The 19,033-nt window shown below is 35.7% G+C and overlaps 1 protein-coding gene across 3 annotated transcripts; it reads left to right on the forward strand.

Annotated features, from left to right (window-relative positions):
• The first annotated feature begins 5,220 nt into the window (after window positions 1-5,220).
• LOC119984116 (regulator of nonsense transcripts UPF3-like) lies at window positions 5,221-16,216 on the forward strand. 3 transcript variants are annotated; one of them, XM_038827912.1, is made up of 12 exons: window positions 5,221-5,617; window positions 8,144-8,250; window positions 8,495-8,590; window positions 8,706-8,804; window positions 8,908-8,987; window positions 10,355-10,471; window positions 10,878-11,001; window positions 11,373-11,446; window positions 12,049-12,484; window positions 13,037-13,161; window positions 13,256-13,309; window positions 15,532-16,216. In XM_038827912.1, exons 1-11 carry the CDS (start codon window positions 5,478-5,480, stop codon window positions 13,292-13,294), a joined length of 1,437 nt encoding a protein of 478 aa, XP_038683840.1. In that variant the 5' UTR covers window positions 5,221-5,477; the 3' UTR covers window positions 13,295-13,309; window positions 15,532-16,216. The 3 variants fall into 3 exon arrangements, with proteins under 3 accessions (XP_038683840.1, XP_038683843.1, XP_038683841.1); XM_038827915.1 differs by having other exon boundaries at window positions 12,052-12,484; XM_038827913.1 differs by having other exon boundaries at window positions 10,358-10,471.
• Window positions 16,217-19,033: the final 2,817 nt, after the last annotated feature.

Genomic DNA, 19,033 nt, shown 5'->3' on the forward strand with positions numbered 1-19,033 from the left:
AACTAAATAGCTAAGTATTTGATGACGAATTACAACCACATATATGAAGATTTTGATTATTATTGGTTAAATAATAAAGAAAAAATACCAAAAGCCAAAAAGTTTAACTTATGAGTTAAAACATAAACTTGTTAGGCAAAGAAATTAAGGTTAGCTTCATCGAATGGGTTATTAACATTTCAAGTCAAATAAATTTCATATTATAAGCGAACTTAGACGATAAATGTAGAACAAATGCAAGTGCAGAAATCCCTCACTTTCATCATTAAAGCACCCACTTTCATAGATGTAAATCATGAATGCACTCAATACTGACCCAAACATACTATAAAGTGTAAATAAAAAAGGCCAAAATCAATGATCTCAAATGAGACTAAAAATAGACAAAATACCCAAAACTCATCCAATAATAAGATCAGCTACTTAAATACTTATAGAAAATCTCATAGTTTAATGTTAGTTGGAAGCTCTAACCTGTTTTTTTCCACCTTAACATTCATAATTATTAATTTTCTTTTTGGTTGTTCAATAGAAATGGGGATACAAACCCCTTAGACAGGGTGCTCCTCAACATTTAGTGTTATAGATACAGATAAGAGGAAATCTTAAATTGTGAATACACCATAAATGTGATCATAAAATGCAACCTGACTACTTTAAACATTTTTCAGCATTAGACAAAAGATAACTAAACATTGCGATATTTGATAAGCAAAAACCAAGCTAAGTTTTTGATAGGAATATACTTATGTATAACCAATAGTGCAGAAAGGGCCAAACTATTAATTTTCAAGAGCTTAAGTAAGATTGAAAAGAGAAAAAAAAGTGTCCCGCCATCGTTGGATTATTTCTAGAGGATATGCATATGAAAGTGGGTTGGAAAATCAAACATATGAAGCTGTAGGAATCATCCACACACTAGTGAGAATATTATTGATCTTGCACCCTTATTTTACAAAAATATACTAAAATTCAAATTGAAGCAACCGGCTTGAAAAACAATGAAGTCGCCACCAATTGATTTTTAGGATGCAATTGGACATCCGTTCTGGTCTACGAGAAAAATGGGCAAGGGGGTCTATTGAGCATGGGGAAGGTGTTAGGCACCCCACAACTCCCAAAAACGGTTACCTTTGAATGTTTTCCTATTTGGCTCTAATTTGTTTTTGAAAATCCCATTTTGATGGGTTTTATTGGGATGTAAATGAAAAATCCACTTGGAGTGGTTTGGAGAACAAGGTGCACGGGATCATTGGGGCCATTCCCGGCTTGGCCAAGGATTGGAGAAAACACCACTTGGAGTGGGTTTGGATATTTGGGAAAAAGGACTCTTGAGGATTTGGTTGATGTACCAAAAGGGCCCACAATCAAGGAATAATGTTCAATTCAAGTCTTACTCACAATTATGTTCTTCATGAGAAAAGAAAGAATCCATTTATGGCTCATTGAATGAGTCAAATATCTTTAAACTCACCGTTGAATCCGTAAATAAATTCTCCTAATCCCTAAAAACATATTTGCTTTCCGAGTCCACGAAATCCAAATGTTTTGGATGAATGCCAATAGAACCCCAATATCTTGAAGGCTCTTTGGTATTTAAACAAAACATAAGGATTCCATAATTTAATCTTGATGTGTTTTATTAATGTGAGACGGCTTGGATTAATCCAATGACTAACGCGTTGCATTTATTTTCATGACATTCAAATAATCCTAGCATACGTCTAAGGCATCATGGCATAATGTAAGAAATCAAAGTCCTAAGCATGCATTCTAATGCAAACATCATTCACAAAATCAATTCCTAATATCTATATGCTTCTAGCACCCTAACATATTTATGTATGTATTTCTATTTTACATCCACTATTTTTATCCTATTACAAGGATTACTCTTTACAATTATGTACACAAGACAAATATAAAATATTATACAACAATTGGGATGTTGCCCACGGGACCCATTGCTCAAATCCGGCCCAAATCCTCTAAGTTGCCCTCCGGCCCAAGCGGTCACCAAGCCCGATCCAAGCCCAACAAACACAAACACAAACACAAGAATGGTCAAATGGGATCCAACGTCATAAAAACTCAAATCAAATTAAGTCCATATACATTATAAATATGCATACATAAACACATATATACAAATATACAAACTGGAATATACACATATACAAGCACATATACAATCTATATATATATATATACACACGCTGTATGAACGCATGCACACACCCACCATATAATACACACATGCTCACAATATATATATATGCAACACTGTATACATATATATATACACACCATCTGCACACAAATATACACACATCTATTGTACGCACATACCCACACACACACAACATATATATATACACTGTAGACCAAACACATAGATATATACCATAGTATATATACACATACTGTACGCATATACACACACAAATACACATGTCATATATATATATATACACACCACACATATACATATATACGCACATTGTACATATATACGCACACACAGAGACTCACATATATACACACACGCTATATATACACCATATATAAATATATATATACACACATATGCACCTGGAACTTACACACACACATTATATATACATATACACGTACACCATATATATATGCACACACACAGAGACACACTTATATGCACACACGCTATATACACACCATATATATATATACACACATGCACCTGGAACTTACACACACACATTATATATATATATATACACGTACACCATATATATATGCACACACAAAGACCAATGATGCGGCATCTCGGTTACTTATCCTCAACACAAACCAATGATGTGAATCGGGTCTAAAATGGAGCCATATTCATAAAAACAGAGCATGATAGAAGCCTGTGCACACCATTACCATCTCAGAAACAGAGTCCGAAGAATGCATCATAGTCTTAGAAATTGACTGCGAACATGCATAAATAGAACCAGAGGAATAGAATCAATAATGGTAGAGATATGTGCGAGCTAACCTTCTCAAAGAGATGAAACCACACCGCTTTTCTTCTCTCGAACTCCCTCTTTTCTTCTCCCGGTTCTCCTCTCTTTCTCTTGGCCTTTTTTCTCTCCCTTCCTCTCTTGGCCCTTTTTTCTTCTTTTCCTTTGGCCTCCTCCCTCTTTTTCCTCCCAATTTTCTCTCCCCCCTTTTCTTCTTTTTTTCTCCTCCCCCTGCGGCTCTCCTCCTTCCTCTCTTTATTCTTTTTTTTCCTTAAATTTTGCCACTTCTTCTCCCCCACTCTTTTTGTCTCTCCTTTTTCCTTAAATTTTGCCACTTCTTTTCCCCTCCCACTCTCTCTTGTCTTCCACTTCACCATCTCCTCTTCATTCTTTTTTGTTTTTTTTTCTTTCTCTCTTTTTTTTTTACTCCACTTTCGGCTACTCCATTTTTGTTTTTTTTTGTTTTTTGTTTTTTTTTTTTTTTTATATATTTTATATTTTTGTATTTTTGGCCGGACGAAAACCGGTTACTACACAAATTTATAAGCCAATTGTAGAGAAATTTAGAATAAACATGCAAACCATCTAGGCCCGTTTGGGCAACAATTTTAACTAGCATTTATACTACAAAGTAGTATAAATGTTGGTTGTTTGCCAAACAACAATTTGTGGGCACATAATCCGAGAGTTTTTTCTGGAGCATTTTATACTATTTTGTCAATGCTACTCCTAACAAGCATTTGTGTAGCATTTAACTTTCATTCTCTTTTTTATCCTCATTGATGGCCGTTATTCCAATTTTACCCCTCATATTAAGGAATAGTTTTATTAAAATATTTTTCATTTAATAAATAAATAAATTAATTGTTATTAAAATTTTAATTAATTAATTAATTTATAATTTATTAGTATCTTTAATTTATGTCAAATATACCCTTATTTGACCTAAGTTACGAACTCAACTCTCATCTCCAGTTACCGTCTTGCTCGTACTGAATAAATAAATTAAATTAAATTGGTACAGTTACTGTCTTGCTTGTCCTTCTTATTTAATAAATAAATAAATAAATTTATTAATTTAATTAAATTGGTAATTGATTAATTACATTATTTAATTATTTGTATGCTTGGATACAGCGTATACAACTAAAATGTATAATACCCCAGCACGTAATTTATCATAATATGCTACACAGCACAAACGTTAACAGTAAAAGTTCAACCAAACACCTACCCAACATTCAAGCAACATATCTACAACTAAAATTGTCCAGCATTTCTGTTATCACCATTTTTGCTGGCATATCAGATACTTTGTAAATGCTCTACCAAACTAGCCCTATGTCTCTTAGATGTCAAAATCAGTATGAGGGCCGTACTCACTTGGCCATCATTTTTTAAAATAGTTTCAATGAAACAATTAGAAGAATGTTCAAGCTTAGCATCAATTGAAGTGTGCTAAAGCTTCATGCAGATAAAAGAGGAATTCTAACCTCATACACATGAGCCAATTGAAGGAGAACTTTACAATCCGCAAATTCCTGCAATTCTACAAAATTACCCTGAGCCTCCCTCAAACCTTGCAAATTCAGTGGAGGTGGGAGAAATTAGAGACCAAACCTTCCATATTTCACCTGAGTTACCCTCAAACCTTGCATTGAACCTTGCAAATTTAGTGGGCTATGGAAACTGAAAACGGGAGCAACAAACGGACAACAGGTCCGTAGAACACGAAACGACTTTGATGTCGTACGTTTTTTTTCTTTCTTTTTTATTGCCTCTAGGCATGTTTTATTGGAGAACTTGTGAGTGAGTGAAATAGATATAAGGAAGAGTGGAAAGTCCATGTTGGAAGAAACAGAGGGTTTTAGCAGTCCAAGTGTCCAAATAATTTCAACAATTGTTAGAGCATCTGCTTTATAGTTTATACATAGGTATAGATTTTATATAGATGAACATTATCTGCATCCCGTTTTTTACTAAGTACATTTCATTAACTCTTTAAATACATTAGAGTGAGGTGTATTTAGGAAAAAATAGGGTGCAAATAATGTTGATCTTTTATATATTTACTTTTTTTTTTCTACTGCCAACATTTTGTATTTACTTCTATCATATTATGAACATTATTTTTTTTTGATAAAATTATATTATGAACATTATAAATTATGTATTAATATTAATTATAATTATAAATTATGTATTAATAATCAAATCTTACCGCATAACTGTATTGATAATTTGATATACCACGCAATCTTTTTAATTTTCCTTGCTTCACTCTCTTGTTCTCTCCCTTTCTTCTATGGCGATTGGGGCTCGAATTCAAAATTAGGGCACTACGAATCGACTTCGATCGGTGCAAATTGAAGAAGATGTGATCTTACAGAGATATTGAAGTCTTTCTCGCGATATTTGGCTGAAGCGTGGGGTTTTTTTTTAGTTTTCTTCTTCCTTTTTTGGTTTTTAGATTCCTAGGGTTTTCAGGGTATGAAAGGCTGGTCGGATCGGACCAAGGTGGTGTTGCGACACCTGCCGCCGGCGATTTCTGAAGCTATGCTCATGGGCCAGGTTGATTCTGCCTTCGCGGGACGCTACAACTGGGTCTCATTTTGCCCAGGAAAGAACAGGTCAGGGTTTGTGCTTTTGTTGCAAGTTTCTTTTTTCAATAAGGATTTTGGGGTTTCCAGTTTTTTGCTACTCTCTTCAATTTACCGAGGATGCCATTCTTTAAAGCACAGGTTTATGTAATTAAACGGGTTAAACTTAGTGTTTTAATTTTGTTCTTTTTTAGTGGAGCGTTTCTGGGGTTAGGGAAGTTGAATGTGTTTGGGTTTGTAAATAGGCAATTGAATGACTTTAACAAATTATTTGTTATGGTTTATGTATGTTGATAAGCGTTGCTTGTTTAGGACGATGTTTATGGAAATATAAATTGCTCATTCTAATTGATGCCCTGTAAGCTGAATGGGTAATGGATTCAATAGAAACTTGGTATTTTTCTCCTTTTTTTTTCTGTCTTTTTTTTGGGGGTGGGGAGAGGAATGTTAAAAAGTTCTTGTGATAGTTTGGCTTTATATTAAGTAATGCTGCATGAAATTATGAATTAGTATCAACTGGATTTGTTGGTGTTTATCAATGATTCCCTTATAGTGGATAGCAATCATAGGATTCAATTTGAACCCCTGGTGTGCTGACATGAATTTCTGTTATCAAGCTTCTTCTATGTATGATGCCATGTGCTTCCTCTACATATGACATTGTGACGCCATGTATCATTCTTATAAGCATCAACTAACAGGATTTCTTTTGGAATTTTCTTTTTTATTTTATTCCCCGACCATGTATCAACTGACAACTTAGGGTGGTCTTTATGCACTTTATTACCGTATATCTGTATGTGTAAGTGTTTGTCATTTCCTCTTTTGGGTGGATATGAGCATCTGTGTTTGTGTCTTGTTTAAATATTTTTATATTCCCGTTTTATTTATTATACTTGTATCATGCAATGTGGCTATGCTTTGAAGTGGGACAGCTTCCAGTTCCAGATATGGAATATCGTGTTGAAGTGGGATTTACTTTTTTGGAATTTGGTCCTCTTTGGTGCCTGAACAACATTTTATTAATGGGACATTTATGTATCTCACTCAAAAATTAAAGGGATCAATCTTGAAATAATGTCATGCTATTACCATGTGGTGATAAGTTGGAAAATTAAAATAGACTGCCTCTACAGGCCTCTTAAAGGCAGAACCAAAGAGAGTAGTGAGAGGAGAGGAGTTCAAACCTGACTCAAGGCCTAGTAGATCTATTCCTGCTACCTTACTTGGATGTGACTAGGTCAAAAGGAAGTGAACTCAACTCTCCCTTTGGAGACCCCGTTGACTGCCGGCGCAAGATGATTCCACATATCGAGGTTGGAATGGGATCGGGTGTTTTCACATCTCACCGTAGTGCCCTGTTTGTCTTGATTTCCAATTGACGAACAAGAAGTAAAATGGATCTCTCTTCTTTTTGACTTAGAGACCTCGTTTTCTCACGAGACAAAAAAGGATATGAACCCTGTTTTCTTGATGTTATATGCAGGTTACTAATGTAATAGTTAATGATTCCAATAAAAAATGTAAAGTTAATGCAATATTATCAGAGCACACCTGGTGCTTGCTTAGGCAACTTGAAAAGTGAGACAACCCATGAATGCCTCATTATCCTTGGGGAAGTGCCTTCGCTTAGGCATGGCCTAGGATAATTTGATGTGCTTGCTGGACCTTTTCTGTTTTAGATTATGTTTGTTCAGGGCTTAAGATGAAGTGCTCTATAAAAAATCAGTTAAAAAAGACAAGCCTTTTGGCTAGTTGTAAAGTTACCTAGATATAGCAGCCTATGTGAGGGTAAGGCTGCGTGCATCTTGCCCTTCCCTAACCCTTTTTCCATGATGGCCTTGTTCATGGGTGTTGTTTACACCCTCCTTTTTCAAGGATTCAGCATTATTGTCGTCGGGCATAAACAATCACTTAAGGCATATAGTTGTGGGCCTAATCACTTGCAATTGGTACTGACGGACATGTGACCTAATGGTAGAGTTGTAGGGGTGCAACCTAGAGGTCACAGGTTAATATGTGCAGGCAAGGTATGCGTACATCACTACATCCTACCTGTCCCTGAGCCCGTCCATTGCGGCAGCCTTGTGCATGGGAGGAGTTTACCTTTTTACCTCACTTCCAATTGGCAAGTGTCTAGCATCTCAAGCATTATGGGGCATTGGCACCTAAAAGCTACCATACAATTTCAACAACATAGAGCTAACATAACTTCCTCCAATTGAGGAGAAGTGACGAAATGCTTTGCTACTGTGATTCCTTTTTTGAGATCTATCATTTTCATGTATTTTATATTAAGTTTGGTGTCAGGGATTTGATTTGGCAACGTGATGAATATCAGTCCATAGAGCACTTCAAGGGTTACATAGCATCGTGTTTTTCTGGTGGTTAAATGTGCTTCAAGGATGTTTTACAGTAAATACTCATAGTATGGGGACAACGTTCTTTTTGTTTAATACTGATGATGCATGGGTATCTTATTCGCATTCTGCTTGAATAAAATAGTGTGCTGAAGTACTTTCTCATCCCCCTTCCCCCCAAAAAATGATCTTGCAGTCAGAAGCATCAAACTTATTCAAGAGCATATATTGACTTCAAAAGGCCAGAGGATGTTTTCGACTTTGCTGAGTTCTTTAATGGTCATGTTTTTGTTAATGAGAAAGGTAATTTCTGTGCATCTTCTGAATATATTCCTCAAATACATCAATATTTTTTGCCCGAAATATCGTTATCCCCTTATTACACAATTAGTTGTTTTGATTTGGATGCGGAATCTGGCTCTTTTCTCTAGGTGGTTTTTGACTGACTATCATTTCTCGTAATGTTTACACTTCCTCTTACGTTGAACTTTGGTGGTTTGTATATCATGCAAGGGCTGTAAGCTAATTTATTTATTTTCTTTTTCAGGGACTCAGTTCAAAACTATTGTTGAGTATGCACCTTCGCAGCGAGTTCCAAAGCAATGGTTGAAGAAGGATGGTCGTGAAGGGACCATACAAAAAGGTACTTCTTTTGTCTAATTAGAATCTAGCACTTCTATTTCTTGCATGTGGGTTTTCCACATGACATCCATTTTTATATGTTCATAAACGCAAGTATTTCCTTGTTGAACATCTAGATCCTGAGTATCTGGAGTTTCTTGAATTTATTGCAAAGCCTGTTGAGAATCTTCCGAGTGCAGAGATACAATTGGAGAGGAGAGAAGCAGAACGAGCTGGTTAGTCAGGAAGATCTGAAATAAAACATTTTCTGCATGGCAAGGTAATGGCAGATGACTGGGGATTTTTTTCATTGATTTTGTTCAATTATTGTGTTTGCAGGCGCTGCAAAAGACCCTCCTATAATCACACCTCTTATGGACTTTGTTCAACGGAAAAGAGCTGCTAAGAGCGGATCTCGGGTATCAAATGTCTCTAGGATTCTAAATATACTATGTTAAAGAATTTATGCTTTTCCTTTGTTGGTCTGTGTTTTTTTTTCTTTCCAGCCATTGGACTAAACTGTTTTGAAGGTATTTATTGATTTAATTGACAGTTTATTTTCAGTTATTCTTTTCATTTGCTTGTTGGATTTTGAAATTTAATAATATGATTTTGTCAGATGGACAAAGATGTGCATATTGGGTATTGTAGGAATGCTTAATATGATAACACTATGCATTCATAATAAAACTAATCTTCCACACCTGTATGGTGGGTCAGTTGAATTATTATTTTGTATCATTCTGGTTTGCCTAGTGCAAGTTTTTATTGTGCATCTGTATGAGCCAAAGACTTTTTTTCCTGCTAATAGATGGTTCTGCCCTGCCCCTCGGGTCGCTGATAATTTTGCCAGGGGTAAATCTTCCAGCTAGGAGACCCTGGTTTGAGTCTTTGTAGTTTGTTCTTGAAAAAAGCCCACGATCTGCACTTGGGATGTACCTGCACAAAACACGGTTTCTAAAAAGAAAAAAAAACAGAGAGCTTAAAAAAACCAAAAAAAAAGAAAAAGAGAGGAGGTCGCCCCTTTTGTTTGTTAGATTTTAAGATGTACCATGTTATTCTTTCTGAAATATAGTAATCATGCTGGGAGTTAAAAACATCACAATGTTATAATAGTGCAAACTTTGGTTATAAATTTGAATCAAGATTTGCTCAAACTCATATCTCCTATTGTGCTTCAATTAAAATCTAATGGCTAAACTATTGTCAAATAGATAAAAAAAACTGCATCAACTGATAATTCAAATTTGAAAACCTCCCTTTTTACTTTTTAACTCTAAGTTTGATGAGATGGCTTAGGTTATTTTACTAGATATGAATTGGAGCATTGTTGGAGATATGAATTGGAGCAAATTCCGGCCCAATATATTTAGCGGTTGAAGTGTAGATCTACATCTCAGAATGTTGGGTTGAAAATGCAATTTTGTCTTCTCATTTTGTACTGTTAAAACTGCAAAGTTTTCATCAAATTTGCATTCTCATCCTTCTGATGTTGTACTTATATTTATTTTTTCTCGCACAATGGTGTTTGCTGCAAATTTGCATTCATTTTTTGTCTTCCAAATCTTATGTCAAAATTGCATTGCTTTACTGGATGTGCTTCTTGGTTATATATACATATCATACTGTGTGCTCTTTGGATTTCGTCACTCTCTTGGCTGATGAGGGTGGATGTATATTTATTTATAAAAACAGTTTTGAAGGTTAAATTGAACACTGAATTTATCACTGCTCTTTGTTATTTGTTATTTTATTTGTGCTCAGTGACACCTGATTTTATTCACAGCAGAGATTATCATCTAATGGGAGACGGAGGAGCATGGGTGGTGGACCATCAGGTGGAAGTTCTAGCTCAACTTCATCCAAGCGTGGTTCTGAAATGAAACGGGGGTCCAAGACAATGGTATTTTTCTTAGTATAGTGATGTGAAACCAATATGTTATGTCGGATTTTGGATTGTGTACCACATAACATGCATTTTTTTTATGTCAATTCTCCTTTTGATACAATTTTACCATTAAAAAAGAATGTCATTTTCCACTCAAGATTCCTATATTATTTACACATTTTATTTTTTGCATTAAAAGATTTTAATGTTATTTTTAGTGGCATGTTTAGATGATGAAAAGTTGAGCTTTTTAGTCCACGAGTTTCTACTTTGGTTCCATTATTGTTGTCATGGTTTATTTTTTACTTTTACCTTCTAGATGCTTTGCAAAAAACATTCAAGACGACATAGATAGCTGCAATTGTTGTAAGGTTAGATGGTAGATGTCTGAGGATAATCAGAACTATTACTGTATGAGCAGTATGTACTGAGAGACTGTACGAAAAGTATCAGTGGGAAAGACAAATCTACTTACATACTACTTTCAAAGCGAGATGATCAGCGGGTTTCTGCAGCTGGAGGTGAAGGACACGAAGATGAAAGTGGTACGACTTTCTGGCTAATTTATGATGGGTCATTCGTCATTTCCTCTTTGTAACATCTAGACATGCACTAACATCCATAATGATAAAAGTTTGTCACATGGTCTGTTTAAGTCACTACTTAGAGTGTTTAACCCAGTAGTGTTGCATGAGTTCGTTGTAAACAAGTTTTACAATATTTATTACATTTAATTGTTTTTGATGCATTTTGTTAGTCCATTTGACACTATATTTTCCAGATGTAATTGCATGTTTTTTATTTTTTCCGTTTTTCGAGTAGATGTAATTGCTTATGATGCATTTCAGTATTCCAATGTGTGGCTCTTTTTTGTTGCTATGCTGTTATATATGGACTGCTGATGTTTTTGTTTCAGGAGTTTCTGGAAGTACTGACTCCGGTAAGAAGAAAGTCCTGCTGCTGAAAGGAAAAGAGAAAGAAATTTTAAATGTGAGCTTTTCAGTCTCCTACTTACATTTTCCTTCAGCTCAATTGTCAGGTTCTTATATTGTTTACTCAGCTCGAGGCATTTGAATATTTTTCTATTTTTGTTTTGGTTTTAATTTCTTCGTCTTCTAATATCATGCTATTTGTCTTTTGAAAAAAAATTGTAATGCTATTGTCATATCCTTTCTGTCAATTTTTTTGATGACCTCTGTTATTTTTGCCTTTTCCATGAACTTCCAATCCATTTTCTGGCAAAGCGAAAGGAAATTTGCATGATGCTTAAACAGTGATGCAATCTGCTGCCATTCAAATATTAACACCATCAGTCCGTTGTGAAAGCATTTGCTATTACTTCTTGCACCTCTGCTTATATGCTAGAATCATCAATGCCGCTAATGGTTCCTAAGAGGTTCCTGGCGCCTTTGTACATTATGTTCTATGGCCATACATGTAGGATGATGAACAAAAAGGTGGTTTTAATTACTGGATGATGGTTTTTTTTTATCATGGAATATGTAACTTCGGAGCAAGAATTTTCCATTTTGGTAAGACCTTTTGTTTCTATGATTTAATACTCAGTGCTGATGTCTGATGGCTTGTCACAGCAGCAGAATAGGACAACGTCAGTTAAAAATTTATATGGTTCAGTTGCGTTTAAGCATAACCAACGACGTGAAGCTGCTGAAAAGACTGTAAGAAGCATACTTACTAACAAAGACACCTGCCTAAGTCAATCTAGTGGGATTCCGTCAGAGCATAAAATCCATACTTCTATTTTGGACAAGGACAGACGTCCTCCTCGGTCTCCAAATGTAAAATCTGTTTCAAAGGACATGAATGGGGCTTCAGATGACAAGTTGGTCGGGGATAACTTGCATGGTTTTTACGGTGAGAAGTCAGAGAAGTGTGCAAGAAATAAGGATAGACCTGAACGTGTAGTATGGACCCCTCTTCGTCGATCTGATGGATCACACAGGAGTGATGAGTCATTATCATCATCTGCTTCTCAACTGTCACATACTCTGTCAGATTCTTTGGATGGTACATTGATTATTCATCCATCTCTCTCTCTCTCTCTCTCTCTCTCTCTCTCTCTTGCTGTATGTCTCTTTTCTTTATTTTTTTCTTTCGTGGGTGGGTTGGCATTATGAGAGGGTATTCAGCAAATAACATTGAGGGTATTGCCGCGTCAGTGTTCTGGTTGCAGAATTAAAAAAGAAGTGATTGCTAACAATATCCCCAAAACATTGGAGCACACATCCATGGTCACTTAAGGCAAAAAAAAAAAAAAAGGAAATGAAAGAAAACAATCCATATCCTTTACTGGGAAACAAAGCGCTTAGTTACTTCTATTCTTTTTGAGGATCTTAAATAAAAAAATTTCTGCATTAATCTCCCAGGAAAAACGAAGATCTCGAAATTAGCATAGCAAGGGGAAGGGAAGTTAAGGTCTTTAGAAGTGGATGTAGCAGTCATAACTTTTCTAGATAATAATGGCTAGCAATCATCCATCTCTATATGTGTGGGCACATGGAGATTTGTCTGTATCATTGACATTTTGGCACATAACAACTTGGTATTGACTTTATGTAGGATCTGCTAAACATGTTGTTCATGGTGGAACTTCGCAAATTGTGAAGGATGCTGATGGCTCATTAGTAATTAGTGAGGGAAAGTCTTCAAGAAGAAGCAGTACTACTGGCTATGGTTCCCATGAGGTGATCTCGCCTTTTATTTTGTTGTTAAACCTGAATAACCAGTTTTACATTCTCCTTCTCTTATAAGTTGAATTTCTATCCACTGAATTTACAGAAACAAGTTTGGGTTCAAAAGTCAGGTTTGGATTCTTAGTGTCTTTTGGAGGGGGTAAGCCTTCAATCCCTTGTCTTTTTATCATGTCACTTTTTTCTCTTTTGTATTTGTGTGACAACATATTTTAAAATTTCTAATTTAGTATTTTGTTGATTTAAATTGTCATTGCTCCATCTGTTTCTAGGCAAAGGTTTTAGAAAAACTTCTATTGTTTGTTTCAAGTAGTTTTCCTTTACATATTTTCATATAACATATGTTGAAAAAGCAAGGGTCTGTTTGGTATTCTCGTTGTCCATGCATTTTTTGTTTTCATTTTCCAGGAAACAGAAAACAATCCGAAAACACATTTGGTTGCCCATTTTAGAAAACACGGGACATAGGAAATCACTTGAAAACAACTTGAAACCAGAAAACGGAAAAAATCCTGGAAAAATAGAGAACACGGGAAACCGAGAAATAGAAAACTAACCAAACGGAAACCATTTTGATTTTCCTTGAAAAAAATGGAGCCTAGGAATGCTCACATATTTTTTTGATAGGAAAAGAATTTTATTTAAAGGCACCAAGAAGGGGCACCAAAATTACGAGGCAATACAAATATAGCCTGAAGAAGATTGTTGCAGGAGCTCCAAAGCTTTAAAGTAGAAATACTCTCATTAATAACATTAACGGAAGATTCCATATTTGTCAAAGGTCCTCTTGTTCCTTTCATTCCATAAGCACCAAAGAATAGCCATGGGAACCAGCTGCAAATTCTTCTTTTTTTGTGTTAAGGGTGGACAGATTACTCCAAGCCATTAGCTCTTTGCATGAAAAACAAGGTGGCCTTGTGGACTCAAAGCTTCACCTTTGGGACTCTAGCATTACCAGATAAATTCGTCTGAAATGAAGTATAATATTCCCATTCATTCTGTTTCACCCTTTCTCCAAAAATATTGAGCAACTCTTGAGCCTAGTGGTATGTGCTAAGAGTTCAAATGATCCAAAATCAAGATCTTTTATATGCCATCTACTCAGGAACTTTCTGAAAAAGTTCGTACTTTCTTTTTCTTTGTTATGTTTGCCCATACTATTACGAGGAATTTCACAGTTCAATGCAAATAAATTTTAGGCAAAGTGGTTATATGTGTAGATGGAGAAAAAAATGTAATTGATTTTCTTAAAATTTTACCACTGTTCATAAAATTATAACTAAGTAGCATGAGGGTGGTAAGAGACACTCTATGTAGTACCCGACCGGTTCGTGTGGGTAGGGCCACAAGCCTCTGCTTAGGCAAGCTTGGGGGTGTTGTCGAGTGGCGAGGGGGCTACATCTCATAAACCCAACATCTCTCAGGGGATGATGGGAAGTGCATAATATAATAGGCCAAACTCTCAATCTAGTAACAACCAGTTTTCCTTGGAGTGGTGGTATCATCTCTCATAAAAACTCTGTAGTTAAGCGTGCTTCTGCGAGAGCAATATTGGGATGGGTGACCTCCTGGGAAGACAAAGCCGTGAGGGCCAGTTGGGGCCAAAGCGGACAAAGTGTTACTGGACTTGAGGGGGTACACTCTCTGTCTCTGATACTTATTCCCTTCATTAAAGGTTCAAACAATTTGCTTCATGCTTTGTTAGTTAATGTGGTATTTGTTGCTGTTGCTGATGCCTAGATGCTAGGGTTGCAATTGGAAATGCATGCTTGAAAATGATAGTTTATTATATGTTGATGATGGCTTGGGCATCATTCATTTGAACTTTTTTGGGCAGTTAGCTGGTAATATGCAAGTTGATGCATATGCATAGATTGCCATAGGAAAGAACTGTGTATAGATTAATCGTGGAAAAGATTAGCTTTGTGGTAAATATTTGTTTTCGTAAGAGGTCAATTGGAGTTCTTTATCATGTAGAAAATGACTCCAGTAATAATTGTATCTTTTTTTTTTTGAAGTTGCATTAAGGAGTTGTATCTTCATTGTCATGCTCCAGAATTGACCTTTTTTCAGCATTAGAATCCTTGGTGCCCTAAGACGATGTTGAAGTCCCATTTCTGGCTCTTTATTTCCACAAAGTTGTTAATTCTGTCTTCCAATGGCACTAAGTGTAAAATATAAGAAAATATATTTACTACTTGCGCTTTTGTCTCCTTTCCCTTACATGTTATGACCTTTTTTATGTTTTATTTTCTCTCACTGTGACACTTCGATGCAAGTCTTTGTGCCTCTATGTATTCCCTTCTCTTCTTGCTTACGCCCTTTTTGATTTGTTGACATCACTTAATATTTGTTCTTTTGCAGTACAATGCTTGGTTCTTCAGAAATCAGAATTTTGCAGCATTCTCTCTGTGTGCTGGAGACGCTCTTTTTTGGGCCGAAGAGGTTATCTGGTATGACAAAGTATCAGCAACGGAAATGGCTTTATGGAAAGCCTGGGAAAATTTTCAAACCTGACATGAAGATACTGAAGGATCTAGTGCTGGGTGAGTTCAAGAAATCCCAATTTTAATCGAGGGCAGATTTGGGAATAGGAAGCAGAAAGAGAAGAAAGATCTTGTTTTATAGCGTACATAACACAAGTGGTATCACAGCCTCCTTTCATGGGGTCTGGTTGTTGGAGGATTCGTGAATATCCTCATTCTGATGACTAGCTTGGACTGTATATGGTGAAAATGTCATTGTATATAGTTAAAACCGTAAATATACGTCCAGAGAAAGTATAGCGCCTGATTTCACTAGCTGCATATGTCCAATTGTGCTCAGCCTATTGGCTATGGCATTGGTCAGTGGGCATTTGTTTATAGTCCTCCTGGTATTTTGTTGGGCTTTCTTGAGTGTGGATGAATTTGGAAGAGAATTAAAGATAGGAAGATGGTTTCAACTCAATTCGGTAGGTTAAAATACAGATCCAGTGCTCCTTGTTGGTTCTTGCGTTTGGAGTGCAACTGTTTTATTATCTGAAATGCAGAAATGCCTTTTTGCTACATGGTCTTCCATAAATTCGAAATTTTTGTTTAGTATTTATATTTTTGTTGGTATTTGTTTTTAATTAGTCTAGTTTAAGAGTTGGGTTTCGGTTAAGGTATAAAGTAGTTTTCTATATAGTTTTGGTCTTCTAGTTTAAATAGGTTTTGGGTTGTTTGCTTTGGTTATATAAGTTGATAGAGTTGTACTTATTTGGGAAATCAAAGAAATTAAACAAAAATTGAGATTTGTTCTCAAAATCGAGAGATTTCTCTCAACGTAATTTTGTTTTCAATTCTATAAAGATAAAGGTTTTCATCGTTGGTTATTTCATTGGGAGAACTCGTCATGGGTTCTAACAAGAATCGTATCAAAGTCAACCTTCAAATGTTTCGCATGGAGATTCTATAACAGTTTGTCCTAATCTAGTAATAGCTAGATAAGCTTGATGATTTACTCGTCAGGAGCAAAGATGGTCTAAATAAATTATCAACGTCTATTTCCGACGAAGACTTGAACGTGAATTCTATTGATGTGGGAATAAATGAACTATCAATCCCAATATCCGATGATTATACAGACGAAGGAAATTTGTTCAAATAGCAAATCCCGACAATATTATGATGCTTGTTGAATATGTTGATTTTGTCATTCCCAATTGGTTTAGCAAGATCAAGAATCTTTCGGTCTCTTTGATAATTGAAGTTAAGGGTTCAAGGAAGTATCGGTCATTGATGCTATTCTCGACAGTGTTTTTACTACTACTACTCTTTAAAATTCGAGGTCGAGTTTTCTCCAACGAGAGGAGACTGATGCAGTGGTTAGAAAGTTGTTCAAGATGCAGTTTCATCCTTGAGGAGAAGGATAGTCTTGAAGAGGGAGGGAATGATAAGAATCAAGGAAAGACAAAACTATTATTAGTATTTGTTTAGTATTTACATTCTTGTTGGTATTTAATTTTAATTAGTCTAGTTTAGGAGTTGGGTTTCGGCTAAGGTATAAAGTAGTTTTCTATATAGTTTTGGTCTTCTTGTTTGAGTAAGTTTTGGGTTGTTTGCTTTGGCTATATAAGCCGGTAGAGTTGTACTTATTTGGGGAATCAAAGAAATTAAATAAAAATTGAGACTTGTTTTCCAAATCTAGAGATTTCTCTCAATCCAACCTTGTTCTTAATTCTATTAAGATCAAGGTTTTCATCACCACTCTCATGGCTGTAGGGAAAGGAAGAGAACTCATAATGCGTGAGCTGTCAAATTGTGTTGGCTGGTTGAATTGATTCAACTGCTGATTGGTCCTCTTAACTGGTTTTTGTTTATGATGGCTATTCTAAAATGTTGGTAATTCATGCTCACTCTTTACTTTATATCAAAAATGACCATGCTCACCTCACATTCAACTTACACTCATCTCACACTCACCTTACATTCATCTCATACGCACTTCACACAATTATGAATCAAATGTCCCATTAAAGTCTATCTTTGATCCTTTTATGCAATTAACATGGCACAATGCCATAGCTATTTACAATGGTTTTTTATTTAGCCACATATCAACACCACGTGGAAATAAAAGAACTTTGAATTGTTACGGTTTTTTATGAGAGTGGTATATTTTCTTCTCTACTGTCCCATGTGTGTCTAATTCTGATTACATGTCTTTTCTGGTTAGTTTCTGTTGTAGTATTCCGCTACCTATGTGTTCTCCTGTTTTGCTCATAGTGTTAGATTTATGTGGCACAAAAGGTTCACTGTAAATCGATCCATGCCCAACCCTAGCTACTTGTAGAGGGTCGGAGATTATCTGGCGCTGATAATTATATACATCATAGGGAAACAAAAAGATTTAGAAAAAAAAGATTCAGGCCGAAAATAATACCATCAACCGACCTGTGAGGTCGAGCCAAAAATACCAACCGACTCATATCTATGTGGATCGATTGATGGTTTTTAATTTACTCAAAGTTGGTTGGTGGATAATTAGAAAATCACATGGGCCCATGTTGTTCACTCATCAGAATCCAGTCCACAACTCCACATGATCCACCAAAATCCAAAATCGCACACTCGTATTGTACAAAGCCACAAACCCTAACCACTGAGTCCAGTCCAGCAACCTTGCCAGTCGATGTGCCAGGAGTGCCCGAGGAAGATATCAATGTTGTTGATTGAAGATTATGTACTTGATTTTCCTTAAGGCATTTTTTAAGTTTTTGCCGACAATTTGCCTCCTTTTTTTTTCTAGATCTGTAACAATAAATTATTTTGCCTTTATCTTATATTTTGCTTCATTACTAAATTCATGCATACCTAATCTATGACTTCACTTTAGTAAGTAGATGCCTGAATACAAATAAAGAGTGAAATTGGATGGAAACAAAATTTTAAAATTCCCCAATCAATTCATTTATGCCACCATACTAATCAAAGTGATTTTTGCTTCTCTTTCTGCCTTTTCCGGCTCTCTCTCTCTCTTTTTTTTTTTTTTTGAGAAGATCTTCACCGGCTTTTAACACCATATAGACTAGACTAGAGATTTTAATTAAGGTTAAAAGTGATGTCAACTCTACTTTCACTATTTTCTTCTCAATAGATATTCTAGATTCCAATATTTGCTCTCTTTTGGTGGCTGACCTGACCAGACCAGACCAGCCCAGCCTTGGATTTCTTATTTTCTCCTCCTGTTGCTTCCCTATCCACTATAAAATGTTTCAGTAACTTTCTCCCGGTTTACATCTCTAACTATTGGATGTGAGAAAAATGAATGCAAATGAGGGGATCCAAATGAATTAATTTGATATTTTCCATCGCTTATATAGCTATGCTCCGCGATTGGGACT

The sequence above is a fragment of the Tripterygium wilfordii genome, chromosome 18 (assembly GCF_013401445.1).
Source record: "Tripterygium wilfordii isolate XIE 37 chromosome 18, ASM1340144v1, whole genome shotgun sequence".
Classification (NCBI taxonomy): domain Eukaryota; kingdom Viridiplantae; phylum Streptophyta; class Magnoliopsida; order Celastrales; family Celastraceae; genus Tripterygium; species Tripterygium wilfordii.

Bases quoted from the DNA above. Each gene is read 5' to 3' on its own strand.
- LOC119984116 (XM_038827912.1), top strand. From the start codon at position 5,478: ATGAAAGGCTGGTCGGATCGGACCAAGGTGGTGTTGCGACACCTGCCG. The intron at 8,591-8,705 runs GTACTTCTTTTG...TTGAACATCTAG, and splicing joins TGAAGGGACCATACAAAAAG to ATCCTGAGTATCTGGAGTTT. The intron at 8,988-10,354 runs GTATCAAATGTC...TTTTATTCACAG, and splicing joins CTGCTAAGAGCGGATCTCGG to CAGAGATTATCATCTAATGG.